Raw genomic sequence first — 27,413 nt, forward strand, 5'->3', positions numbered from 1 at the left:
TACCTAAACAGCTGTGCTGATCAACTGGCTGGAGTGCTCACTGAAATCTTTAACCTCTCACTTTAGCTGTCTGAGGTTCCCACCTGCTTCAAGCAGACTTCAATTATAGCAGTACCTAAGAAGAACTTGGTAACCTACCTCAATGACTAACATACAGTAGCACTTACATTTACAGGGATGAAGTGATTTTGAGAAGCTGGTGATGAACATATCAACTCCTGCCTGAGAAGTGACTTGGATCCACTCCAATTTGCCTACCAGAGCGACTGGTTCACAGCAGATGCCATCTCACTGGCTCTTTACTCAACCCTGGAATGTCTAGGCAGCAAAGATGTATTCATCAGGATGCTCTTTATCGACTACATTTCAGCATTCAGTACCATCATCCCCTCAAAAGTCTTCAATAAGTTTCAAGACCTTGGTTTCAATACCTCCTTGTGCAATTGGATCCTCAATTTACTCACTTGCAGACCCCAGTCAGTTCGGATTGGCAATATCCCCATCAGCACAAGTGCACCACAAGACTGTGTGCTTAGCCCTCTGCTCTACTCGTTTTAAACTTATGACTGAGGCTAAGCACAGCTCCAGTGCCATATTTAAGCTTGCTGATGACACTACTGTCACTGGCCTTAGTGGTGACGAATCAGCATATAGGAGGGAGACTGAAAATCAGGCTAAGTGGTGCCAGAATAACAATCTCTTACTCAATGACAGCAAGACCAAGGAAGTGATTATTGACTTCAGGAGGAGAAAATCAAAGGTCTCGGAACCAGTCCACATCGGGGAACTAGAGGTGGGGAGGTTCAGCAACTTTAAATTCCTTGGTGTTATTACTTCAGAGGACCTGTCCTGGGCCCAGCACACAAGTGCAATTGTGATGAAAGCATGGCAGTGCCTCTACTTCCTTAGAAGTTTGCGAAGATTTGGCATAGCATCTAAAACTCAAATTTCTACGGATGTATGGTGTAGTCTATATTGACTGGCTGCAACACAGCTTGGCATGGAAACACCAATGCTCTTGAATGGACAATCCTACGGATACGGCCCAGTCCATCAAAGCCTTCCCCACCACTGAGCACATCTACACAAAATGTTATTGCAAGAAAGCAGCATCCATCATCAGGGACCTCCACCACCCAGGTCATGCTCTCATCTTGCTGCTACCATCAGGAAGAAGGTACAGGAGCCACAGGACTCATGCTGCCAGGTTCAGGAACAGTTATTACCCCTCAGCCATCAGGTACTTGAACCAAAGGAGATAATTTCACTGAACCTCACTTCATCATTGAAATGTTCCTACAACCTATGGACTCACTTTCAGAACTCTGCAGCTCATGTTCTTGATATCTACTGCTTATTTATTTATTATTATTATTTCTTTAGTTTAGTATTTGCACAGTTTGTGTATTTTGCACACTGGTTGAATGCCCATTTTGGTATCGTCTTTCATTGATTCTATTATGGTTATTATTCTACTTTGGATTTATTAATTATGCCTGCAAGAAAATGAATCTTAGGGTTGTATATGGTGACATATATGTACTTTGCCAATAAATTTGCTTTGAACTTTGAGTAGATTGCTTTAGTTGTCTAGTTAGCAAGTATATAACCTTAGACTAAAGGGAATTGGAAGTATTCTGACAGAGGTATTTAAAATCATGATGGGTATAGACAGAATAAATGTGAATACAGGTCCACAATCCCTTATCCGAAATCCTGGGGGCCAGTTGCATTTCGGAATTCAGAATTTTTCAGATTTCAGATCCCCCCCCGACACCGATACAAAAAAACACCTGTCTCAGTGCAGTGGACTTTAGGACCCAGCGGCACACCAAACCTACGGACATCCTCCCATATACTTCAAATCATCTCTAGATTATTTATAATACCTAATACAATGTAAATGCCATGTAAATAATTTTTATACTGTATTGTTTAGGGAATAATCACAAGAAGAAATTTTATTTCCAACAAAAACATTCAATAAAACATAAAAAATATACAGCTTCAAACAAACCAAATCAAACACATGGTAAATGACTTATTGGAATAAATGTAGAAGGTCACTGTCACTGTCACTATAAAACTTCAGTAACTTCTCTTTCTGTTTATTTAAATCATATACAGTGGTAGTTCCGACATTATTTTCTTCAGTAAGGTGCCACACAGACACACCATGATGAAGTTTCTGCAATAACTCCACTTTCTGCGTTATTGATAGAGAAGATTCCTTCTCTTTTTCTCATTGTTACCCATAGGGGTATCTGCAGCTCTTTTTGACATTTTCACAGTGAAATTAAACACAAAGTCAACAGTGAACACAAAATATCAGCGAACAGCAAATGCACATGTAACCTGTACAAGCGCTGAGCCACAACTGACATCTGGCGGCCTCTGCTCGTGCTGCCACGTCACACCTGAGTGACGTCAGCTGTTGGTGAAATAAACTTCAATTTTCGGAGCTTTTTGGATTTCAGAATTTCGGATAAAGGAATGTGCACCTGTAGATGGTGGATGGCACAGTGGTGCACCTTGTAGAGATGCTGCCTCAGTTCCAGTGACCAGGATTCGATCCTGATCTCTGATGCTGTCTGTGTGCCGTTTGCATGTTCTTCCTGTGACTGTGTGGAGTTGTTCTTGGTGCTCCAGTTGCCTCCCATGTCCCAAAGTTACCTGGTAGTGTGGAGAAAATAAAAATGGTACAAAAATGCTATAAAAATTAGAACCTGATGGTCAGTGAGGACTTAGTAGGCCAAAGAGGCTGTTTCTGTCATGTATCTCTATAACAGGAATTGTTCCCATCGGTGGAGGGTTCAAGGACGAGGAAATGTAGAATAGAAAGTAATACACAAAATATGCTGGAGGAACTCAGCAGGTTCAGCAATGGAAAAGGCAGTCGACATTTCGGGCCAAGACCCTTCTTCAGGACAGAGAAGGAAGGGTGAAGGTGCCAGAATGAAAAGGTGGGGGTAGGGGAAGGAGACTAGCTGGAAGGTGATAGGTGAAGCCAGGTGGGTGGGGAAAGGTCAAGAGCTGGAGAAGAAATTTGATAGGAGAGGACAGTGGACCACGGGAGAAAGGGAAGGAGAAGGGGACCCAGGGAGAAGTGATGGGCAGATAAGAAGAGGTAAAAAATGAGAGTGGGGAATTAGAGGAAGAGGAAAGGGGAGGGGGAAAAATTTTAACCGAAAGGAGAAATTGATATTCATGCCATCGGGTTGGAGTATACCCAGGTAGACTATAAGACCATAAAACAAAGGAGCAGGAGTAGGCCATTCGACCCATCGAGTCTGCTCCGCCATTTTATCATGAGCTGATCCACTCTCCTATTTAGTCCCACTCCCCCGCCTTTTCACCATAACCTTTGATGCCCTGGCTACTCAGATACCTATCAATCTCTGCCTTAAATACACCCAATGACTTGGCCTCCACTGCTGCCCGTGACAACAAATTCCATAGATTCACCACCCTCTGACTAAAAAAATTTCTTCGCATTTCTGTTCTGAATGGGCGCCCTTCAATCCTTAAGTCATGCCCTCTCGTACTAGACTCCCCCATCATGGGAAACAACTTTGCCACATTCACTCTGTCCATGCCTTTTAACATTTGAAATGTTTCTATGAGGTCTCCCCTCATTCTTCTAAACTCCAAGGAATACAGTCCAAGAGCGGACAAACGTTCCTCATATGTTAACCCTCTCATTCCCAGAATCATTCTAGTGAATCTTCTCTGTACCCTCTCCAACATCAGCACATCCTTTCTTAAATAAGGAGACCAAAACTGCCCACAGTACTCCAAGTGAGGTCTCACCAGCGCCTTATAGAGCCTCAACATCACATTCCTGCTCCTATACTCTATTCCTCTAGAAATGAATGCCAACATTGCATTTGCCTTCTTCACTACCAACTCAACCTGGAGGTTAACTTTAAGGGTATCCTGTTTGAGGACTCCCAAGTCCCGTTGCATCTCAGAACTTTGAATTCTTTCCCCATTTAAATAATAGTCTGCCCGTTTATTTTTTCTGCCAAAGTGCATAACCATACACTTTCCAACATTGTACTTCATTCGCCACTTCTCTGCCCATTCTTCCAATCTTTCCAAGTCTCTCTGCAGACTCTCCGTTTCCTCAGCACTACCGGCCCCTCCACCTATCTTCGTATCGTCAGCAAACTTAGCCACAAAGCCATCTATTCCATAATCCAAATCGTTGATGTACAATGTAAAAAGAAGCGGCCCCAACACTGATCCCTGTGGAACACCACTGGTAACCGGAAGCCAACCAGAATAGGATCCCTTTATTCCCACTCTCTGTTTCCTGCCAATCAGCCAATGCTCTATCCACGTATGTAACTTTCCCGTAATTCCATGGGCTCTTATCTTATTAAGTAGCCTCATGTGTGGCACCTTGTCAAAGGCCTTCTGAAAATCCAAATATACAACATCCAATGCATCTCCCTTGTCTAGCCTACTGGTAATTTCCTCAAAAAATTGTAATAGGTTTGTCAGGCAGGATTTTCCTTTAAGGAATCCATGCTGAGTTCTGCCTATCCTGTCATATGCCTCCAGGTACTCTGTAACCTCATCCTTGACAATCGACTCCAACAACTTCCCAACCACCGATGTCAAGCTAACAGGTCTATAATTTCCTTTTTGCTTTCTTGACCCCCTTCTTAAATAGCAGAGTGACATTTGCAATCTTCCAGTCCTCCGGAACCATGCCAGAATCTATCGACTTTTGAAAGATCATCGCTAATGCCTCCGCAATCTCCACAGCTACTTCCTTCAGAACACGAGGGTGCATTCCAACTGGTCCAGGAGATTTATCTACCTTTAGCCTATTCAGCTTCCTGAGTACTTTCTCTATCGTAATTGTGACTGCGCACACTTCTCTTCCCTGCCACCCTTGAGTGTCCAGTATACTGCTGATGTCTTCCTCAGTGAACACTGATGCAAAATACTCATTCAGTTCCTCTGCCATCTCCTTATCTCCCATTACAATTTCTCCAGCATCATTTTCTATCGGTCCTATATCTACTCTCACCTGTCTTTTACTCTTTATATACTTGAAAAAGCTTTTAGTATCCTCTTTAATATTATTTGCTAGCTTCCTTTCATAGTTAATCTTTTCTCTCTTAATGACCTTCTTGGTTTCCTTTTGTAAGGTTTTAAAAACTTGCCAATCCTCTGTCTTCCCACTAATTTTTGCTTCCTTGTATGCCCTCTCCTTTGCTTTAACTTTGGCTTCTCTTGTCAACCACGGTTGCATCCCTTTTCCACTCGAAAATTTCTTCTTTTTTGGAATATACCTGTCTTGCACCTTCCTCACTTCTCACATAAACTCCAGCCACGGCTGCTCTGCTGTTGTTCCTCCACCTATATAGAATAGAAAACAATTGACAAAAATGAAGAAGTGACATTCAGAAATTTCATTTGCCTAGTGAATGGTTAGGATCTAGAGTGCCATGCAAGGGCAATGTTAGTACTCAGAAAGAGGGTGGAGATGCAATTGAAAGGAAAAATGGACGTTGGACTAAAGCAGCTGAATAAGACTTGTTTTTACACTGTGCCAGTTGATATCTGATTGGTCAAGTTAGTCGTGGACAACCTTGGTCTGACACAAACTCAGATATTGGTACGTGACCTTCCACTCGGCCGATGGACCATCAGTGAAGGGCTAATGTTTTGCTTCAAAACACAGTTTTTCTGTCAGAGCTTGGGAAGTGTCTCTGGCTTTGAAAAGCTGCAGGAAGCCCTGGTGGACAACTGACTTTCATACACTAGGCACAGACTACAAAAGATATATGAACCAAACCAAGAGGCATGGGAAATGCAAAACTGGCCAATAAAGACTAGAGTTGTTGCTTCCAGTCAAGGTAATTGGAGATGGTGACCTACTTTTATAGTATACCATTAGTGTACCCTTTTAGTATATCAATGTCCATATCACCACCTGTCCCAAAGACACAAAACATACTGTAGATGTTGGAAATCTGTTAATCAGTTCTGATGAAGGGTCTTGGCCAGAAACGTTGGCTGGTTATTTCCCTCCATAGATGCTGCCTGATTTCCCTCTGGCATCTTGTGCGTATTGCACCCAGAGAGGGCTTGGTGTATCCCCTGGGCTAGCAGGTCATTTGTGCATAGGTGCTCTGCTGTGCCCAATCTGGAGCACTGGTCTTCCTGAATTGTCAGGAGAGTTCAGCGTTCTCAGATTTTACCCACAGTTTCCAGCATCTGCGGCATTTTGCTGCTGCCGCACATGGAGGTCTGGCGCTTTTCACGTGACTCGCCGGATCCCCTTCAGCGCGTGACCATCAGCTGAAAGGCATCTGACAGTGGGCCGCCCTGCCCGCTTCGCCGCAGTCACGTCACATCCGGTGTCTGGGCCGGCGCAGTGGCTGGATGCGTCGCTGGGTGAGTGGGTGCCTGGAGCAGAGGGGCGGTCCGGTCCGGCGGTAAGTGCAGCGAGAGGCCGAGGCCTCCTCTCTGGCAGCGGGTGGCAGAGGAGACAAGTCTGGGCCCGTGCAAAACCGGCCGGATAGCAGAAGGAGCGGCTGTTGATCTCCAGCACACGGTATTCCCATGTCAGTAGCCTGCCACCACTCCCTAAACCTTGTGCACTGACACTCCGGCTCTGCAGTGATGCCCCTCCGCCGCCCACCCGAGCCTGTGTGCCGGCGCACTTGGTTTTCGCTGTCTTGTTGCATTCAGCTCTGCAGCTGTTAAGTAACGTTGAACCTCTCACCCCGCATCCCAACGATTAGTAACGGTGGTAGTGGTGCAACAAGCGCTAAAAGTGAAGTAAAAAAGCAGATGCCGCTGCAAGAGGCTGCGAGAGTTCGAAATAATTTGGATAGTGTCTGGGAAAAGTCAGATCTGATTCCAATCTTCAGAGAAGTTTTAAAATCTGTAGGTTGAAGTAGTTGTCAAAAGGAACCTAGACTTCAACCATTCTCTGGAAAGAGGGACTTATCAGTGATTGAAGATAGGGTATATATTTGGAATTTGGGGTGGATAGAAGAAGAAATCAGCGCAGGGCTGTGGGTTTAATGCAATCCCAAGGTAGATATGTGAGAAACTTTGAGAGGTTTGTTGAGTAGTAGGCTGGTGGAGTGACAAAGATGTTAAAGGGTTGGGAAGTGCTTAAAAGGCAAAGGGAGAGAGCAGTGTGATGTTTGGTGGTGAGGATATTCTGCAGAGTTGATTGTTTGAGGCATTAAGCTGATGAGTTGCTGACAGCCATGAATCAAATTCAAGGTGTAGACAGGGTAACACTGGAATGAATTGTGGCCTTGATACTTCAAATCATTGTCTCTAGATTGAAACCAGAATGATTACAGTGAAATAGCACTTTTAAGTGGTTAAAATATCTTATGGCACTTTTAATTTCTAAAAAAAGTATAGCAAATTAACAGCAAAATTAGGATGATTTACAAAAGGAGATTTTTTAATTGCCTGGAAGTAAATAGGAATCGCTGGTATTTGCAGAAGAATTGTATTATTTGTCTTGAGAGTGCAGGTTCTGTCACAAACTGCCGGGTGCGGGTAAAATAGTGCAGGGTGCGAGAGTCAAAATGGAAATAGAAAATTCTGCAGATGCTGGAACTGTTGAGCAATGTACAAAAAGCTGGAGGAGCTCAGCAGGTCAGGCGGCATCTATGGAAGGAAATAAGCAGTTGGAGTTTCGGGCTGAGACACATCAGGATTAGTACCTGTTGAGTTCCTCCAGCTTCTTGGTGTGTTTTGGCAAAAGTCACAACTCAGGCTCAAGAGGCTAAATTAATTTCATGTTGGTTTAACAGACAGTTTGGTAAATTTGTGGAGGAATTCAGTATTAAAATGTGTTTAGGAAGGCAGGAAGTTGTGAAATTGAGAGCATGGGACAAAAGATCTGAGGTCACTAGTTCAACCAGCCCTCCTAGCTTAGTTTTGGTGGCCAATTATAGAAGAAAAACTATTTTGATACTTCCAAATATTCATTGCGCCCACCATTCCTGAAGACGCTTGTCTTCTGCCATATTTCCCTGCCACTTTCAGGCTTGGCTAGGTTTCTCAAATATCAGCCTTGGACTGTATAGAGTAGCCCCACGATATGACTGATTTCAGAATTAACCATAGCTTTCTTTTCCTGACTTCACTTTTCTTCTCTATTAATTTCTCTACAAAAACTTGAGCCTTCTCTCTATCTACTTAACTCTTCCTTTCTCTAACATTAAAGCTCTCATTGATGTTGTAATTTCTGCAGTTTTTTTTTAAGAACTGCTATGAGGCAACTGTTCAGTCCTTCTGAACTAAACCTTAAAATAACTGCAAATACACCAAGCTGATCTAATTCTACTTGCCTCTGTTCAAACTTCTTTGGATGATAATATCAGTTAGAAATAAGTACTCTTCAGTGCATATTGATAATATTAAGCTGAATTGTTAGACCTGATTTTAGAACAGACCTTCCTGTTAAAATCATATGGAAAATTGTATTAAATCCCTTTGGATGGAAAGGAATCAAATTTAAACATTTTTGCTTTCTGTTCGGAAAATTTCTTAACTTTGGTTAAAATAATGTATTGGAAATGATTAGGTCATACTGACACCAGGTGTTAAAAAAATTGTTTTCATTTTAGTATCATGCATTCTGCCCTTAAACCTCAATTCTAGTATGTTATTTTTAATTTGAAAGGATTCATTTAAGTAGTTTTGTGCTATAAATTGAGTGGGTCAGGAAAGGGAAGGAATGAAATGTTTCTTTTAAATAGTATTTTAACAAACATTAAAGTGACCCATTAACTCAATAGATCATATTTTTATTTAAAATTGGAGTAACACTTGTGACGGAGACAAAAATGGTAGATGTAAATAACCAATTGATCTGAAGAATCAAAGCAGAAAGTATAGAGGTTGAGTCAGTACAACAGTAATGTGTTCAAAAGACCAGTTGTCACAAAAAGCCAAAATGGGGATTTTAAACTTAAGGTAGACATTGACAGCAAGATGGACTTAAAGATGCTCGCAGTCATAGGATTTGTTCATAGTTTCTATTTTGTGATTGCGACACTCACTCCTAGTAACGTGATCATGGATAATTGCATGAAATGCGGTTGGAATGGTTTAGTTGATTTAATTCCTCTTCCTGAATGATAATACCTCGTGCTCTAAGGCTCTCTGTTTCTTGCCTTTGTGTTCTAAAGATGTGCTATTATGTTGCTCTGTTCCATGTGATTATAAGTCAGGTTTATTCCTTGTCAGGTGGATTGTTTCTCATTTTACCATTCTTTGGCTGAGAATGTGAATGTTGCATCATTTGTTTAGTATTCAAACGTATATTAAGTTGCTTGGGCGTGTCTAGCATTTTAAAATGAGACATAGGAAAACTCAAGGTACAATGCAGAGCACTTATAACCAAGATCAAATGAACATGCTTAGCCTAAATAACTGTGAGTTAAGTACAAAAGACATACACTCAAAGTGGCAACTTTAAATGGTACACCTGTACACCTGCTTGTCAATGAAAATGTCTAATCTGCTAATCATGTGGCAGCAACTCAGTGCATAAAAGTATGCAGACATGGTCAAATGATTTTGTTGTTCAGAGCAAACAACAGAAGGGGTTGGGGGGGGTGTGATCTAGATGACTTGATCCGTGAAATGATTGATGGTGCCAGATGGGGTAGTCTGAGTATCTTCTGGGATTTTCACACACAACATACTCTAAGAGTTTACAGAGGATTGTGCAAAAAAAAAATCATCCAGTGTGTGACAGAATGCCTTGTTAATGAGAGGGGTTATAGGAGAATGGCCAGACTGGTTCAAACTGACAGGAAGGTGACAGTAGCTAACCACACATTGCAACAGTGGTGTACAGAAGAGCATCTTTGAATAACAGCATGTTGAACCTTGAAGTCAAAGGCTACACCAGCAGAAGACAACACTGGGTACCACTCCTGTACCTAAAAGTGGCCACTGAGTATACAAGGAGAAAACTTGACAGATCTCCTGTAAACAACACACAACACCAGCAACTTTGATGTGTGTTGCTTGAATTTCCAGCATCTGCAGAATTCCTGTTGTTTGTGTTTTAAAACTCTCCTGTAAAGAGTTATTTATTATTTTGTACACCTCTATCAGGTCACCTCTCGTCCTCCGTCACGCCAAGGAGAAGAGGCCAAGTTCACTCAACCTATTCTCAGAAGGCATGCTCCCCAATCCAGGCAACATCCTTGGAAATCTCCTCTGCACCCTTTCTATGGTTTCTACATCCTTCCTGAAGTGAGGCGACCAGAACTAAGCACAGTACTCCAAGTGGGGTCTGACCAGGGTCCTAAATAGCTGTAAAATTACCTCTTGGCTCTTCAACTCAGTCCCTTGGTTGATAAAGGCCAATACATCATATGCCTTCTTAACCACAGAGTCAACCTACGCAGCAGCTTTGAGTGTCCTATGGACTCTGACCCCAGGATCCCTCTGATCATCCACACTGCCAAGAGTCTTACCATTAATACTATATTCTGCCATCATGTTTGACCTACCAAAATGAACCACCTCACACTTATCTGGGTTGAACTCCATCTGCTATTTCTCAGCCCAGTTTTGCATCCTATCGATGTCCCACTGTAACTTCTGACAGCCCTCCACACTATCCACAACACCCCCAACCTTTGTGCCATCAGCAAATTTACTAACCATCCCTCCACTTCCTCATTCAGGTCATTTATAAAAATCACGAAGAGTAAGGGTCCCTGAACAGATCCCTGAGGCACACCACTGGTCACCGACTTCCATGCAGAATATGACCCGTCTACACCTGCTCTTTGCCTTCTGTGGGCAAGCCATTTCTGGATCCACAAAGTAGGATCCCCTTAGATCCCATGCCTCCTTTCTCAATAAGTCTTGCATGGGGTACCTTATCAAATGCCTTGCTGAAATCCATACACACTACATCTACTGCTCTACCTTCATCAATGTGTAAAATCACAACCTCAAAAAATTCAGGCAGTCTCGTAAGGCACGACCTGCCTTTGACAAAGCCATGCTGACTATTCCTAATCATATTATGCCTCTCTAAATGTTCATAAATCCTGCCTCTCAGGATCTTTTCCATCAATTTACCAACCACTGAAGTAAGACTCACTGGTCTAAAATTTCCAGGCTAACTCTACTCCCTTCCTTGAATAAGGGAACAACATCAGCTATGAAGGACAGACTTGAGAGTCCGTATCATAAGAAAGTCATAGAGTAATATAAACCTGACCAAACAGCTGACATAGACTTAAGAGTATACTGAGACTATTGTGTAAATGATCAAAAGTTGCAAAAGGTATTTGACTACGGTCTACTTGAAAGGCTTGGTTGAAATGCAATTTTAAGTGTATTCAGAATGAATCCTAGAAATGAACAAGAATCTGGTTGAGTAGCAGAAAATTAGTACTCATTCAGGACTAGGTTTGAAATGAAGGGTATGGGTGCTCAGGACTTGCTGTTTGAGTAGTTGGTTTCCAATTAATCCAAAATAAATCTGTCTGAATTTAACACCTTAAGATATAGAGCAGAATTAGGCCACTTGGCCCATTACGTCTGCTCTGCCGTTTCATCGTGGCTGATTCAATTTTCCTCTCAGCCCTAATCTTCTGCCTTTTCCCTGTATCCCTTCATGCCCTGACCAATCAAGAATCTATCAACCTCTGCTTTAAATATACATGAAGATTTGGCCTCCACAGCTGCCTGTGGCAAAGAATTCCACAGATTCACCACTCTCTGGCTAAAGAAATTCCTCATCTCCATTCTGAAAGGATGCCCCTCTATTCTGCTGCTGTGTCCTCTGGTCTTAGAGACTTCCACCATAGGAGTCATCCTCTCCACATCCACTCTGTCAAGGCCTTTTACCATTCGAGAGGTTTCAATGAGATCAGCCCTCATTCTTCTAAATTCCAGTGATTGCGGGCCTAGAGCCACCAAACACTCTTCATATGACAAGCTATTCAGTCCTGGAATAATTTTCATGAGCCTCCTTTGAACCCTCTCCATTTGTAGCACGTCCTTTCTAAGATGAGGGGCCCAAAACTGCTCTCAATACTCTGTGAGGCCTCACCAGTGCTTTATAAATTATCAACACTGCATCCTTGCTTTTATATTCTCGTCCTTTTGAAATGAATGCCAGCATCACATTTCTTTTCCTCACTACTGACTCAACCTGCAAATTAACTTTGAGGGAATCCTGCACAAGGACAATCAAGAACCTATGTGACTGAGTTTTTTTGTATTTTCTCTTCATTTAGACTTCCTGACATTGTATTTCATTTGCCAGTACTTTGCCCATTTCCCTAATCTGTCTTGAGTCCTTTTCTAGCTTCTATACTTCCTCAAAGCTACCTGTCCTTCTATTTATCTTCATATTGTCTGCAAATTTTGCAACAAAGCCATAAATTCCATGATCCAAATATAACGTAAACACAATCTGGCCCAACACAGAACTCTGTGGAGCACCGGTAGTCACCAGCAGCCAACTAGAAAAGGTTCCCTTTATTCGCACTCTTTGCCTCCTGCCAAACAGCCACTGTTTTATCCATTCTAGAATCTTTCCTGTAATACCATGCCCTCGTAGCTTGTTGAAAATCCAAGTACACAACATCAACCAATTCTTCTTTATTCTGCTTGTTATTTCTTAAAGGAATTCTAACAAAATGTGCCTATTCTTACCCTCACTGCCATGTAGCACAAGCAGCAATCCAGTGATTACTACCTTTCTACCGAGCTCCCTAAAATCTCTCTTCAGTAGTTTAGGGAGAAACCACCCAGAAGTCAACATTAGACAAGAGTATGTGGCTAAATTAATGGCATGCAGTGCCAAGATTTTGTCCATTGTAAGAATGATGAAGCAAAGTCTCAGTGCACTCAGAGTTGTTGATGGTAAGGATGGATGTTGAAGGAAATGGATTGATGTCTAATGCATTCCAGCCAATACTGGAATGAGGAGATGAAAACAGTTGCATGGCAGAGCCATGTGCTCCAGGACTTCTACTGATCTGAATTTTTCTGTCACTTGTTTACAAGGTAAAAACTGAAGTACTGGAGGCTTCTTTCAGTTAGTCCTGACAAAGGGTCTCAGCCTGCAATCTCGACTGTACCTCTTCCTGTAGATGCTCCCTGACCTACTGCGTTCCACCAGCATTTTATGTGTGTTGGATAAACATGTCAATGGGCCTCAATGATTAGCAAGTTCGCAAACGATGCAAAAATTGGTAGTGGTATGTCTAGTGAGGCAAGTAGTCAGAGGATACAGTAGGATATTGATTTGTTGGAAATATGGGCAGAGAAATGGTAGTTTGAAGTATCCTAACAAGAGAGAGGTGTTGTACTTTAGGAGGTCAAGTGTAAAAGAAAACAACAAATGGCAGGGACCTTAAGAACATTGACTTATGAAGGAGTCTTGAGTGCAAGTCCTTGGCTCCCTGAAAACAAGCAATTCGGGTGGTAAAGGTGAATGGCACACCTGCCTTCATTGATCAGGGTATTGAATGTAAAAGTTCAAAAGTCATGTTGCAGCTGTACAAGACTTTGATTCAGCAACATTAGGATTGAGTGCAGAAGAGCGTTGCCTAGTTTGAAAAGAACTGACAATAAGGAGAGGTTCTCCGGAGTTTTCAAGACTGAGTGGTGACCTGATGAAAGTATACAAAATTATAAGAGGTGTAGGTGGTCTTTTTCATGGTGGAAATGTCAAATATTAGTCTTTACAACTTTGTGAAGAGTAAAGTTTAAAGATTTACAAGGTAATTTTTGTACAGTGGTGGGTGACGGAGAAGTGGTGAAAGTACATCTGAAAGAATGTTTAAAAGGCATTTAGACAGGCACCTGACAAGGCAGGGAATTGAGGGATACGGACCATGTGTAGTTTAAATTACCATTGCAGTTGACACAGGCATCATCGGATAAAAGGCCTGTTCCTGTATTGTACTGTTCCATGTTCTGGATGGATGAAGGAGTTAAGGTTGTTAAATGGCATCCATCAGTAAATATCTTGTCTGGGAATGTTATGTACAATACAAATTCAGATGTTTCCCAGTTGCTGCAAGACAAGCTGTGTGCTGACTGAATTGTCTGTACATTTGTTAAAATGTACAACTTCTCCCTTCATAGTTCCTTTGTGGGAATTTGGCTGTGAGGATAGGAAAGACTGCATTTTAGATAGGAGTAGATTTCTTTCATTTATGCTACCTAGCCTTCAAGTCTATGCTTTAAAATAATCACTTAATACCTTTTGTTCAGATTCAATAGGGAAATCAATTTGCTTTTTGGAGGAAAGTGGAATCATGTGTGGATTGTTGGCAGTGGAAGATGTTTTAAAATGCTACAACCGGCTTCTGAAATGTTCTCATTGCACCTTCAGCTGCACTTGTTCCATATTTCTGTTCACCACAAAATAGCAGAATCCATAAGATCAAGCTTCACAGTAATCTTGGATCTGAAGGAAGATTGCAGAGGATGAGGCAATTTAGCCCTTTGAAAAGAAGTTCAAGTTTGTCGTTCAACTGTATATATGTGTGCTGCCAAATGAAACAATGTTCCTGTGGACCAAGGTGGACAACACAGTACATATAACTCACACACAACGCAGTAACAGTGCCAGAAATAAATTAAATAATAAAGTAGATTCCAGCAGATTGTTATTTAGCATGAGGTAATTTAGGGTGCAAGCTACAAGATAAACAGAATAACACTACTTGCACTTCATACGTGATAAAACCTGCATGATGGCAGAGAGCCTTGGGGGAGAAAAGCTGTTTCTCCTCCTTACAGTCCGTTTCCTAATGCCACGGTACCTCCTGCCAGATGGTGGGTGGGGAAGCGACTGTTGGACAGTTGGGAGGGATCCTTGACAATACTAAAGGCTCTGCGTACGTAGCATTCCTGATAAATATCTCAGATTCTTCGTCGAGAGACCTCGCTGATCCTCTCAGCAGTCCTTGTGATTCTTTGTAGGGTCTTGTGGTTTACAATTTCTGTACCAGATAGTAATGCAACTGGTCACAACACTCTCGATGGTACTTATCTAAAAATTGATTAGACTGGGGGATGGGGGGGTGGTCCCTCAGTCACCTCAATCTCCTCAAGAAAGCTGTGGCTTCCTGACTAAAACGGATCAGGTAGGAACATCCGTTATGCACACTCCCAGAAACCTGGTGCTCCTAACTCTATATAAGAGGAGCTGTTTATGTGCAGTGAGGAGTAGTTGGGCTGTACTTTGCTAAAGTCCGCAATCATCTCTTTGGTCTTGTTCACTTTGAGACTCAGGTTTTTGTGCTCACTCCATTGTGCAAGCTGCCCTGCTCCTTCTCTGAATGCTTTCATCGTCATTGTTGATGAGGCCAACCACTGTTGTGTCATCTGCAAACTTGATTCAGTTTGAGCTGGATCTAGCAGTGCAGTTAGAGCTTCAGTTGGCTGATGCTTTCTGCCTAAAATTACGTAATTCAGTTGGGTTTAATTTCAAAAATGAATGACATTTATAAGTGCATTTGAAATGTTTTATGTCTCTTAATAGGAGCACAGTCCATTTCCGCATTCAGCAAAAAAATTGTTTACTCTCAACAAAATATTTCCCTGGATGTTTCAATGTTCTTGATAAATAAATCTGTTTTGGAATTAAATGCAGGAAGTGTTTTAGTCCTCTATACTTTGAAAGTTGTCAAATTGTCAATGTGCAACTGAACTCAATTCCCATCCTGTAATCCTCACACAAATCTTTGAAAAGATATAACCATTACTACAGTAGTCTGCCACACTATTTCACTCTTCAGTCTTTTGTGCTATTGTGTTGACACATTGCACTGGCCTCTTCCTTACTTTATTAAAACACCTTGATTTACTGGAAACTTTCTGTATGGTAGTATCTTGTATTGATATTTTAATACTGACAATTTCTATATGATCATCTGTACAACTATCTGCAATAAGAATTTTTTTTTATAAAAACTGAAAATTGATATTTCCACCAGAAAGTTGATGTTTCCTGCCTTTTGCAGCTGGATCCTGGACATCCTGTCAGATCGCCGGCAGGTGGTAAGAGTGAGCTCCCTCATCTCTGCCCCTCTGACCCTCAACACAGATGCCCCTCAGGGCTATGGCCGAAGTCCCTTCCTTTACTTTCTGTATACCTATGACTTTTGTTGCCAACCACAGTTGCAATCTGCTAATTAAGTTTACTGGCGATACTACTTTGATTGACCTTGTCTCAAATAATAACGACGCAGCCTACAGAGAAGAAGTCATCACCCTGACACAGTGGTGTCAAAAAAACCTCTCCTTCAATGTAGCAAGAACAAAGGAGCTGTTTGTGGACGACAGGTGGAATGGAGACAGGCTAACCTCTATTCACATCAATGGATCTGGGGTTGAGAGGGTGAACAACTTTAAATTCCTTGGTGTAAACATCACTGAGGATCTCACAGTGGTTTGTACATACAGGCTGTGTGGTTTTTTAAAAAAAAAGCACACAGCACCTCTTTCACCTCAGACGGTTGAAAAAGTTTGGTATGAGTCTCCAAATCCTAAGGACTTTCTACAGGGGCACAACTGAGAGCATCTTGACTGGCTGCATTGCTGCCTAGCATGGGAACTGTACCTCCCTCAGTCGCAGGATTCTGCAGAGAGTGGTGCAGACAGCCCAGCACATCTGTAGATGTGAACTTCCCACTATTCAGGGCATTTACAAAGACAGGTGTGTAAAAAGGGCCCAAAAGATCATTGGGGACCTGAGTCACCCCAACCACAAACTGTTCCAGCTGCTAGCATCTGGGATAGGCAGAAAGAGGGATGAGGTCCTGAAGTGTGAGTTTCGGGAACTAGACAAAAGGCTGAAGAACAGGACCTCAAGGGTGGTGTTCTCAGGATTGCTGCCAGTGCTACGTGACAGTGATGGTAAGAATTGGAGAAGATGGCAGTTGAATGCGTGGTTGAGAAGTTGGTGCAGGGAGCAGGGTTTTAGATTTTTAGATCATTGGGATCTCTTCTGGGGAAGGTGGGACCTGTACAGATTGGATGGGTTGCACCTGAACTCGAGGGGGAGCAATAACCTTGCAGGTAGGTTTGCTAGCATGGTTCGGGAGGGTTTAAACTAATTTGCGAGGGGGATGGGACCCAGAGCGATACAGCAGTGAAAGAAGTGCATGGAGTAAAGCCAGATCTAACATACAGAGAGGCTTTAAGGAAAGAGAAGCAGAATAAACGGTGTAAAGACAGTAAGGTAGAAGGGCTCAATGCAAGAAGCATTAGGAACAAAGGTGATGAACTGAGAGCTTGGATACATACATGGAATTATGATGTAGTGGCCATTACAGAGACTAGGCTGGCACCAGGGCAGGAATGGATTCTCAATATTCCTGGATTTCAGTGCTTTAAAAGGGATAGAGAGGGCGAAAAAAGGGGAGGAGGGGTGGCATTACTGGTCAGGGATACTATTACAGCTACAGAAAGGGTGGGTAACGTAGCAGGATCCTCTTTTGAGTCAATATGGGTGGAAGTCAGGAACAGGAAGAGAGCAGTTACTCTATTGGGGGTATTCTATAGGCCCCCTGGTAGCAGCAGAGATACAGAGGAGCAGATTGGGAGGTGGATTTTGGAAAGGTGCAAAAATAACAGGGTTGTTATCATGGGTGACTTTAACTTCCCTAATATTGATTGGCATCTGATTAGTTCCAAGGGTTTAGATGGGGCAGAGTTTGTTAAGTGTGTCCAGGACAGATTCCTGTCACAGTATGTGGACAGGCCGACCGGGGGGATTGCCATACTAGATCTAGTACTAGGTAATGAACTGGGTCAGGTCTCAGATCTCTCAGTGGGTGAGCATCTGGGGGACAGTGACCACCGCTCCCTGGCCTTTAGCATTATCATGGAAAAGGATAGAATCAGAGAGGACAGGAAAATTTTTAATTGGGGAAAGGCAAATTATGAGGCTATAAGGCTAGAACTTGCGGGTGTGAATTGGGATAATGTTTTTGCAGGGAAATGTACTATGGACATGTGGTCGATGTTTAGAGATCTCTTGCGGGATGTTAGGGATAAATTTGTCCCGGTGAGGAAGATAAAGAATGGTAGGGTGAAGGAACCATGGGTGACAAGTGAGGTGGAAAATTTAGTCAGGTGGAAGAAGGCAGCATACATGAGGTTTAGGAAGCAAGGATCAGATGAGTCTATTGAGGAATATAGGGAAGCAAGAAAGGAGCTTAAGAAGGGGCTGAGACGAGCAAGAAGGGGGCATGAGAAGGCCTTGGCGAGTAGGGTAAAGGGAAACCCCAAGGCATTCTTCAATTATGTGAAGAAAAAAAGGATGACAGGAGTGAAGGTAGGACTGATTAGAGATAAAGGTGGGAAGATGTGCCTGGAGGCTGTGGAAGTGAGCGAGGTCCTCAATGAATACTCCTCTTTGGTATTCACCAATGAGAGGGAACTTGATGATGGTGAGGACAATATGAGTGAGGTTGATGTTCTGGAGCATGTTGATATTAAGGGAGAGGAAGTGTTGGAGTTGTTAAAATATATTAGGACAGATAAGTCCCCAGGGCCTGATGGAATATTCCCCAGGCTGCTCCACGAGGCAAGAGAAGAGATTGCTGAGCCTCTGGCTAGGACCTTTATGTCCTCGTTGTCCACGGGAATGGTACTGGAGGATTGGAGGGAGGCGAATGTTGTCCCCTTGTTCAAAAAAGGTAGTAGGGATAGTCCGGGTAATTATAGACCAGTGAGCCTCGCGTCTGTGGTGGGAAAGCTGTTGGAAAAGATTCTTAGAGATAGGATCTATAGGCATTAAGAGAATCATGGTCTGATCAAGGACAGTCAGCATGGCTTTGTGAAGGGCAGATTGTGTCTAACAAGCCTGATAGAGTTCTTTGAGGAGGTGACCAGGCATGTAGATGAGGGTAGTGCAGTGGATGTGATCTATATGGATTTTAGTAAGGCATTTGACAAGGTTCCACACAGTAGGCATATTCAGAAAGTTAGAAGGCATGGGATCCAGGGAAGTTTGGCCAGGTGGATTCAGAATTGGCTTGCCAGCAGAAGGCAGAGGGTGGTGGTGGAGGGAGTATATTCAGATTGGAGGATTGTGACTAGTGATGTCCCACAAGGATCTGTTCTGGGACCTCTACTTTTCGTGATTTTTATTAACAACCTGGATGTGGGGGTAGAAGGGTGAGTTGGCAAGTTTGCAGACGACACGAAGGTTGGTGGTGTTGTAGATAGTGTAGAGGATCGTCAAAGATTGCAGAGAGACATTGATAGGATGCAGGAGTGGGCTGAGAAGTGGCAGATGGAGTTCAACCCGGAGAAGTGTGAGGTGGTACACTTTGGAAGGACAAACTCCAAGGCAGAGTACAAAGTAAAGGGCAGGATACTTGGTAGTGTGAAGGAGCAGAGGGATCTCGGGGTACATGTCCACAGATCCCTGAAAGTTGCCTCACAGGTGGATAGGGTAGTTAAGAAAGCTTATGGGGTGTTAGCTTTCATAAGTCGAGGGATAGAGTTTAAGAGGCGCGATGTAATGATGCAGCTCTGTAAAACTCTGGTTAGGCCACACTTGGATTACTGTGTCCAGTTCTGGTCACCTCACTATAGGAAGGATGTGGAAGCATTGGAAAGGGTACAGAGGAGATTTACCAGGATGCTGCCTGGTTTAGAAAGTATGCATTATGATCAGAGGTTAAGGGAGCTAGGGCTTTACTCTTTGGAGAGAAGGAGGATGAGAGGAGACATGATAGAGGTGTACAAGATAATAAGAGGAATAGATAGAGTGCATAGCCAGCGCCTCTTCCCAGGGCACCACTGCTCAATACAAGAGGACATGGCTTTAAGGTAAAGAGTGGGAAGTTCAAGGGGGATATTAGAGGAAGGTTTTTTACTCAGAGAGTGGTTGGTGTGTGGAATGCACTGCCTGAGTCAGTGGTGGAGGCAGATACACTAGTGAAGTTTAAGAGACTACTAGACAGGTATATGGAGGAATTTAAGGTGGGGGCTTGTATGGGAGGCAGGGTTTGAGGGTCGGCACAACATTGTGGGCCGAAGGGCTGTACTGTGCTGTACTATTCTATGTTCTATATACTGTACCGCAGCATAAAAGCCAGGACCAACAGGCTCCGGGACAGCTTCTTCCACCAGGCCATCAGACTGATTAATTCACTCTGATGCAATTGTATTTCTGTGCTATATTGACTGTACTGTTTACTATTTATTACAAATTACTATAAATTGCACATTTGGATGGAGACATAATCTAAAGATTTTTACTTCCCATGTACATGAAGGATGTAAGGAATAAAGTCAGTTCAATTATGTATGCAAGCTATAGAATGACAGTTTTTTAATACATTTAAGATGTAGACTGGGCAGAATCTAGTTTCCGTTTACCTTCAACCCCTTCAATTCCACATGAGGAATCATGATGGCAGACATTTTGTATTTGTGTATTTAATTCTTAGCACTTTCCCATGGAAAAGTTTGAAGTTACCTGTGAATATTCTGAACAAGCACTAAATAATTACAGATGTGGGAGTTCATTTCAAAATTTTAATTCAATCATCTAGAAGCATTTAGAATCACAAAGTTGTATTTAATTATAATATTTTCCCCTCTTCTGCATTGGGGACTCCTGTGGAGTTGATCACCAATTTCATAATCCATTTTACCTTTTAATTAGTGCTGTATCTATCTCCTTGTTCAAACCTCAATTTTAAGAGTAAATATTTTGACTGACTTCTCTCAGAATTACATGTGCTGTCGTTTCGATTAAGATGCTTACCTCTGATCTGTTCTTAATTACCAAAATCAGTTTTGTGTGTTTTTTTTCACTGTAGCTTTTTCCCAACAGCTTGTTATCAGTATGTTACTACCGTGATTTGTTTTCACAATCTTTGAAAAGCCAAAATCCCTAAACCTGAGGTCTGGGCTCTCTGTTCACCATTTTCTCCTTTCTTTGTTCCAAGAGAGATCTAATGTGAACTGGTTTTCTACTCTTTGGCCAGAATCTTGATGATTCTCAGGGTTTACCATAATTAGCTAGAACTGAGATATACATGTTATTTATTCAGAATTGTAAAAAAAAGAGTTATCTATGTACTCAGATTTCAATGTACTCTTGTCTCCTAAAATGGTTCGGCATTTGATCAGAAATTACATTTCTGAAATTTATGTTGGCTATTTTCTACTATTGTAGAGACATTTAAGTCTTATGAATGTAGATGTAAATAATTAATGTCATATTGAAGCATCTCTTTGCTTTATTGCCCTTTTTGCATCTAAGCACCAAATTGGACAAGTTCCCATCTACTAGTACACTTGGGTGTCTCTATCATAATGGATCCCAGTATCTCTCAATCTTTTTAATATTCATCTAAATATATAACACCTGATTTGTTTTGGTCTCTTTGAGCTTCGATCACAATGAATTTTCATACTGTTGCTAATTTTTTTTGTTATGGAATATTTTCCATTTTGTACTCTACTTTAAATTTGCAATATATTTTGGTATGCTTCACTTCCAACCACCATCTTCAATGGCCATCTTTTTACTCTTGCTTAGCTTTTATTCAGTTGTTTTCTTTCTTCACTGCTCCTACCAGCTTTTCAGTGCCTCAACATCTCAGCTGTAAAGCATTGAAATACTGTATGCCAGTGATAATAAACCTGATTCTGATTCATTGTATTGATTCCAATGTAATCGTTTTGGTGAACTTCTCCATTATAAGAAAACTGTTCTGTTTCCTCTATAGCGTCTGTTAACTATTTGTTTAGTGTGAAGTTGTTTGTTCTTTCTCCTCCATGCTAATCATTATACCTTTAGAAAGTTTCAGTTTGTTCCTTGTTATACTTGTCTTTTATCAAAGCATTGAACACTCTCAGACTATCCAACATAAAAGATTTTGCTCTTTCCCTTCAGTAGTTTTCCCAGCTAGCATTCAAAGATCTGTGTAACAGGGTGGGAGAAGGAAATAATCGATTTAACAGTAACAAACATTAAACTAAAACCTTATAAAACAGTACCATGACAACGTTTAGAGCAGCAATTCACAAAAACCATGGAGAACAAGGTTTCAATCTTAAGCCATGGTTCTTTTAGAGCAGCGGACATTTCCCTAAAGAAATGGGAGATGCCCAAGTTACTCTACTGTTCCATAGACTTACTACACACTGCAATAAAAAACCTTAACCTTCTACAGAATAGTTTTATTTGTACAACTGCTGACGTCACTACATGAAGTTGGTGACTTGTCAATTCAGTCAGTCGATTCAAATGTGTCAGTTCTCAAGATCTTGATTTAAAATTAAACATGTTGGATTAATAATTATGTGTTGAATTGCAAGTAATCAGTTCAGAAATGAAACAGTGTTAAGTGGACCCTTCATCAGGACTGGTGAAGGGTCTTGGCCAGAAACATCGACTGTTTACTCATTTCCATAGATGCTGCCTGGCCTATTGAATTCTTCCAGCAATTTGCGTTGCGGAAGTAAATCTAGGTTTTTTTTCTACCACCTTGTATCATTAAAGCACAACCTTAAAATAACAAAGGTGTGTGGGGACAAGTTTCACAACTGCAGGACAAGTGATATTGACACCTACTTTTGTGTTTCAAAACAGACAAATTGAACAAAGTCCACCTCCCTCCTCCTCCTCTCATTCACTGTATCCCACATCTAAAATTTGTAGAATAGGTTCCCAGCAGTGGATTTCTTATTCTTTTCCACACCCTGTTGTTTTCTCCTCAGTACTGCGTTTATCAGAGGGATTTCATGGGGGGGGGGTGGAGTCTGGGAATATCACTGCCCTGCTGTGACTATGGAACTAAAAAGAATAACATGGAGGACATGGCATGTCCCTCAAAGTATCTGGAACTGCAATGTAGTCAGTGCTATTCTGACATACATTAAAAATATTGCATATAATGTAGAGATTTTGGAAAGTGATTAATGGCAATTTTTTTCCATTTTTTTTGCACAGAAACCTAATGATGCATTAATTTGAAAAGGTATGGAAAGTTGACTTTTTTGAAATTCTATTACAAATTGAAGGTTGAAAATGTACACTTTCAAATGTAAGAGGAACTACTAAACTAGTTTTGAGTGATTGTGATAATGCTTTATTTCGGGTAACCGGCCCTTCCAGCCCAACGAGCCCACACTGCCCAGTTACCTCCATGTGACCAATTAATTTCCTAGCATCTTTGCAATGTGGGAGGGAACGAGCATCAAGAGAAAACCTATGCAGTCAAGCGAAGCATGTATAAACGCCTTACAAACAGCAGTGAATTGAACCCAGCTTGCTGGCACTGTAATAGCTTTGTGCTACCATGCCAGCTGCTTCCCCTTTTTTTTTAAAAGGGATATAGCACAGTATCAGCCCTTTCCGGCCTAATCAGTTTGCACCACCTAATTACACACGTGTGGGAGGAAACAGTGATGAAACCTTCACAGACAACAGTGGAATTTGAACCCAAATTGCTGGCACTGTGATAGTGTTATGCTAAACACTAAGCTACCAGTTGGCTGCTGGTAGGATAACACTCATGATGATTTCAAACTCAAAACTTGGGTTCACAAAGTTATGTATATAAATTCATCAAACATTGTTTTTATGCAATTGTAATCTGGAAGTTGCCACTTTGGGTAAAGATTTTGTCTTTCTTAACTGTGATATTTGTATTTTGGGGAAAGAGGCTGAGTGAAAAATAAGTGGTATTGGCAATGCCAGGTGTTTGGAATGATAGGCACTCTTTCTGATACAAGCATTGTGGGGTAAAGCCAGTTAAATGGAAGGATTTTAATTTTTACTGACCCTCATCCTTCTAGTGGCTCACACTATCACCCCTTAACCCTCACCTGATCCCCTCCCTGCCCCTTATCCCTTTTCCTTGCTTCTCTTCCATTCTTTTTGCTTCATCTTGACTCCTTTGGGGAAAAAACCTGATAAATCAAGAGCATGAAACCCAATTGCATTATAATGGAAATTTGTAAATGGAGTTTTGTAAATTGAGGGAAACCCATAGATCTGCTGAAACTATAGTGTTCTTCACTCAGCTATAACCTGTATTTTAACCTATACTTTAACACTAATTGAACACGTGTAATACAAACATCCTTGAGCATGAGCAGTCAAACTGCCCACAGCTTATACAATTAAAATTAATTTTTAGCAGTTTTGATTTTTGGTGATCTTTATTATTCATTTCCATGAATTAGTATTTTAAAATGTCCCTCAAAAACACAGAAATGTTTAAATCAGTTCATAGAATTGGTAGTGTACTTCACTGTTCTTTGCTTCTTGCCCCTGTAGCAGTATCATACTGACTGCATAGTTTTCCTGTCCATTTTTAATCTCACTGCATAGATGATTATCACATTTGATATTTACCATGCACCCTCCAAATAAGTGCTTTACCTCTGTTCAACCACCTTACCTCTGGACCCTCTTTTCCTACTTTTGCTCCTGACTTCACTGTAGGCTTCTGATGGATTTTGGTCATTTTTTGATTATCCTTAGTCTTTGTGCATGGTATATTTTCATGAAATAGATAATGAATACATGTTTTTTAATTTTTTACAGATTATTTTGATTTCATCAATAAGACATTTGAAGTTGCCATGGCTGGAAAATCAACACTATTGAAGGTTATTCTACTTGGAGATGGCGGAGTGGGGAAAAGTTCACTCATGAATAGATACGTTACCAATAAGTTTGACATACACCTCTTCCATACAATAGGGGTTGAGTTTCTAAACAAAGATTTGGAAGTAGATGGACATTATGTGACAATGCAGATATGGGACACTGCTGGCCAAGAGAGGTTTAGGAGCCTTCGGACACCATTCTATCGAGGCTCTGATTGTTGCCTCCTTACTTTTAGTGTGGATGATTACCAAAGCTTCCAAAATTTGAGTAATTGGAAAAAGGAATTTATCTATTATGCAGATGTGAAGGATCCAGAGAGTTTTCCATTTGTGGTTCTAGGTAATAAAATTGATGTCAGTGAGCGGCAAGTTTCAGCAGAAGAGGCACAGGCTTGGTGCAAAGACAACGGCAATCATCCTTACTTTGAAACAAGTGCAAAAGATGCCACCAATGTTGCAGTGGCATTTGAAGAGGCTGTTCGGCGAGTTCTTGCTACGGAGGATAGAGCTGACAGTTTCATGCAAACAGACACGGTGAATTTAAACAGAGGAAAGAAGCAGAGCTCTTCCTGCTGCTGACTGTGATGGGCTGGATGCAATGAGCTTTCCACTATGTGCCATTGATTTACTGATGTTGATTGGGATAGTGCAAATCTACTGGGACTGTTTTGAGGAAACTGGTGTCCGTCAGCTGAATGAAACTATGTTCCAGTGATTGGGAAAAGATATGGATATATGTGCACATATACAATGCCAATGTTGTGGGTTATCCCCTGATAACTGACATATTCATAGATCAGATGATGGCATTTGACAAAACGGTTTTAAGTTTAAGATTGACCAAATAATGTTAAGTTCCACATACATTAAAAAGAATAAGAATTTGCTATTGGTACAGTAGTTCTAACTAAAATGAAAAAGCAAACCATACTGTAGATTGAGATGTTGGTTGTAAACTCAATTAATTTTTTTTCCATTTCTCTAACAACCCATTCCACAGGTTTTGTGTTTTGGTGCTTCTGACCCCAAATATGCTGTATTGCACTGTAAATGACTTTTTTCCTTTATTAAAAAATAATGAAATATTTACAGGTATTGAATAGAAACCTGTCTACTTTCATTCCCTAATTTTAACTGTAACTGAAAAGTCTAAGAATGAACATGTTGTTCTGCTAAACAGGGTACTTTAATTGGTATGAAAATGTTTTCTACGTGGTGAGATTGGATTGTTGCAAAGTCACACAATCACAAGGTACTGTTTCATGTTTGGGGAAAAAGTTACTAGCTTGCTCAGTGGTTCTGACGGGACCATTTACTTGTGTTGATGCACAATAAATCAACAAAAACTGAGATGATAGAAAATGTTGTAAAATGCAGTGTATTTTGAATTGATTTGTTAAGACCTGAAATCTTCAATTCTTTATAAATTAACTTGCCTTCAGTACCATTCCACAAGGTGTCATTGCATTATTTTATTTCCCCTCAGGGTTAAATGTAACCTATAAAACAAGTTATGGTTGTAAATGCTATTATTTTGGGGAATGTAAAAATGTCACGTGTATCAGATTACATAAATGCTATCTATGAGATTGTCTTAGTTTTATTGATTCCTGCACTAAATTTAAGTTGCATATGCGTACCTTGCATGGCAGAGTTCTTCTAAGTCTTGGGACAAGGAGCTTGCAACCACCGGCTAATGGCTTAGTTCTAGACTTTAGATTTTTTTGCTGCACTATGCCCCATTATATACAAAATCAGGTTAGTTTTTTATGCATAACCACTAAAAAATATTTATTTTTCTATCACTTTTACCTGTGGATTTTCCTTCCTTAGTCATGAATAATAGTTCCAAATGTGCTTTGAGACCTTGTTTTGGTACAACTGAGTGTGTTCAATGCATCCTCTTTTCTCTCTGTATCTGACCACTGTAGCATTAGTAGAGATCAGTAATTGCATGTAGGGATCATTGAAGCAATTAATATTTAAGACTCTGGTACAGTCAGAGGATCTTCAATTTGTATTATTCTCAGTGTGCCATTTGTTAAGCACAAAGAGCGAATTATTACAGTGTGGCTGGACAAGGCTTCATTTTGCAAAACAATGGATTCAGTTAGTGAAAGGCAGAGTAAAATCTAAAAATAAAACTGCTTTATTCTTGAGCTTTGCTGCAATAAACATTTGTCTTATTAGCTGAATTATCCATTAACCACATTAAAATTTGTCCGTCTTGACTGATGTAGTACTGCTGAATTATACAATGAAGAGTAGTTGGAAGTAAAAGAATCATCTTGCTGTGATATTTTTAAAAAACCAATGCTGAAAGTTTAGGCACTCTTATGTGTTTAGTCTGCCACCATGCTTTTTGATCACTGCTTTTATTCACTATATAAAATTCTTTAATTGATTCATTTTGGTGTCTTTCTTTAGTAATTAACTTTTTTGTGCAGTATGTTTCAGTAAGTTATACTTTGCAGTTACTTCACTTTATAGTCACTGGAAATATTTACTTCAAACCATAAACCTGTACCAAAAGCATGATACATCAAAGTTGCTGGTGAACACAGCAGGCCAAGCAGCATCTATAGGAAGAGGCGCAGTCGATGTTTCAGGCCGAGCTTGTTTGAAGTATGTTGTACAGCTTCAACCTTTGCTCAATAATTGTTTACTACTGAGGCAGAAGATTGCAGGTTCAAGCCCAACCCCATCAAGTTGAGCACATTTGTGACTTACTGCACTCAGGAATTTTTTTTACATTTGATTTTTTTTTA

At 41.1% G+C, this 27,413-nt stretch overlaps 1 protein-coding gene and 1 long non-coding RNA gene across 5 annotated transcripts; one reads left to right on the forward strand and one right to left on the reverse strand.

The window, feature by feature from the left end:
* Positions 1-2,015: 2,015 nt before the first annotated feature.
* LOC134348116 (uncharacterized) lies at positions 2,016-6,309 on the reverse strand. The gene is made up of 3 exons (XR_010018357.1): positions 5,975-6,309; positions 5,307-5,373; positions 2,016-2,673 (listed from the first exon to the last, which is right to left on the reverse strand). It is a non-coding gene; the product is annotated as an uncharacterized LOC134348116 (long non-coding RNA).
* Positions 6,310-6,318: 9 nt separating this feature from the next.
* rab9a (RAB9A, member RAS oncogene family) lies at positions 6,319-27,048 on the forward strand. Of its 4 annotated transcripts, none has more exons than XM_063051016.1 (3): positions 6,319-6,414; positions 22,979-23,006; positions 24,581-27,048. In XM_063051016.1, exon 3 carries the CDS (start codon positions 24,619-24,621, stop codon positions 25,222-25,224), a length of 606 nt encoding a protein of 201 aa, XP_062907086.1. In that variant the 5' UTR covers positions 6,319-6,414; positions 22,979-23,006; positions 24,581-24,618; the 3' UTR covers positions 25,225-27,048. The 4 variants fall into 4 exon arrangements, with proteins under 4 accessions (XP_062907086.1, XP_062907082.1, XP_062907084.1 ...); XM_063051012.1 differs by having other exon boundaries at positions 6,340-6,455; XM_063051014.1 differs by lacking the exon at positions 6,319-6,414 and adding an exon at positions 6,444-6,574.
* Positions 27,049-27,413: the final 365 nt, after the last annotated feature.

This window comes from Mobula hypostoma, chromosome 6 (genome assembly GCF_963921235.1).
Source record: "Mobula hypostoma chromosome 6, sMobHyp1.1, whole genome shotgun sequence".
In the NCBI taxonomy this organism is placed as follows: domain Eukaryota; kingdom Metazoa; phylum Chordata; class Chondrichthyes; order Myliobatiformes; family Myliobatidae; genus Mobula; species Mobula hypostoma.

Bases quoted from the DNA above. Each gene is read 5' to 3' on its own strand.
- rab9a (XM_063051016.1), top strand. From the start codon at position 24,619: ATGGCTGGAAAATCAACACTATTGAAGGTTATTCTACTTGGAGATGGC.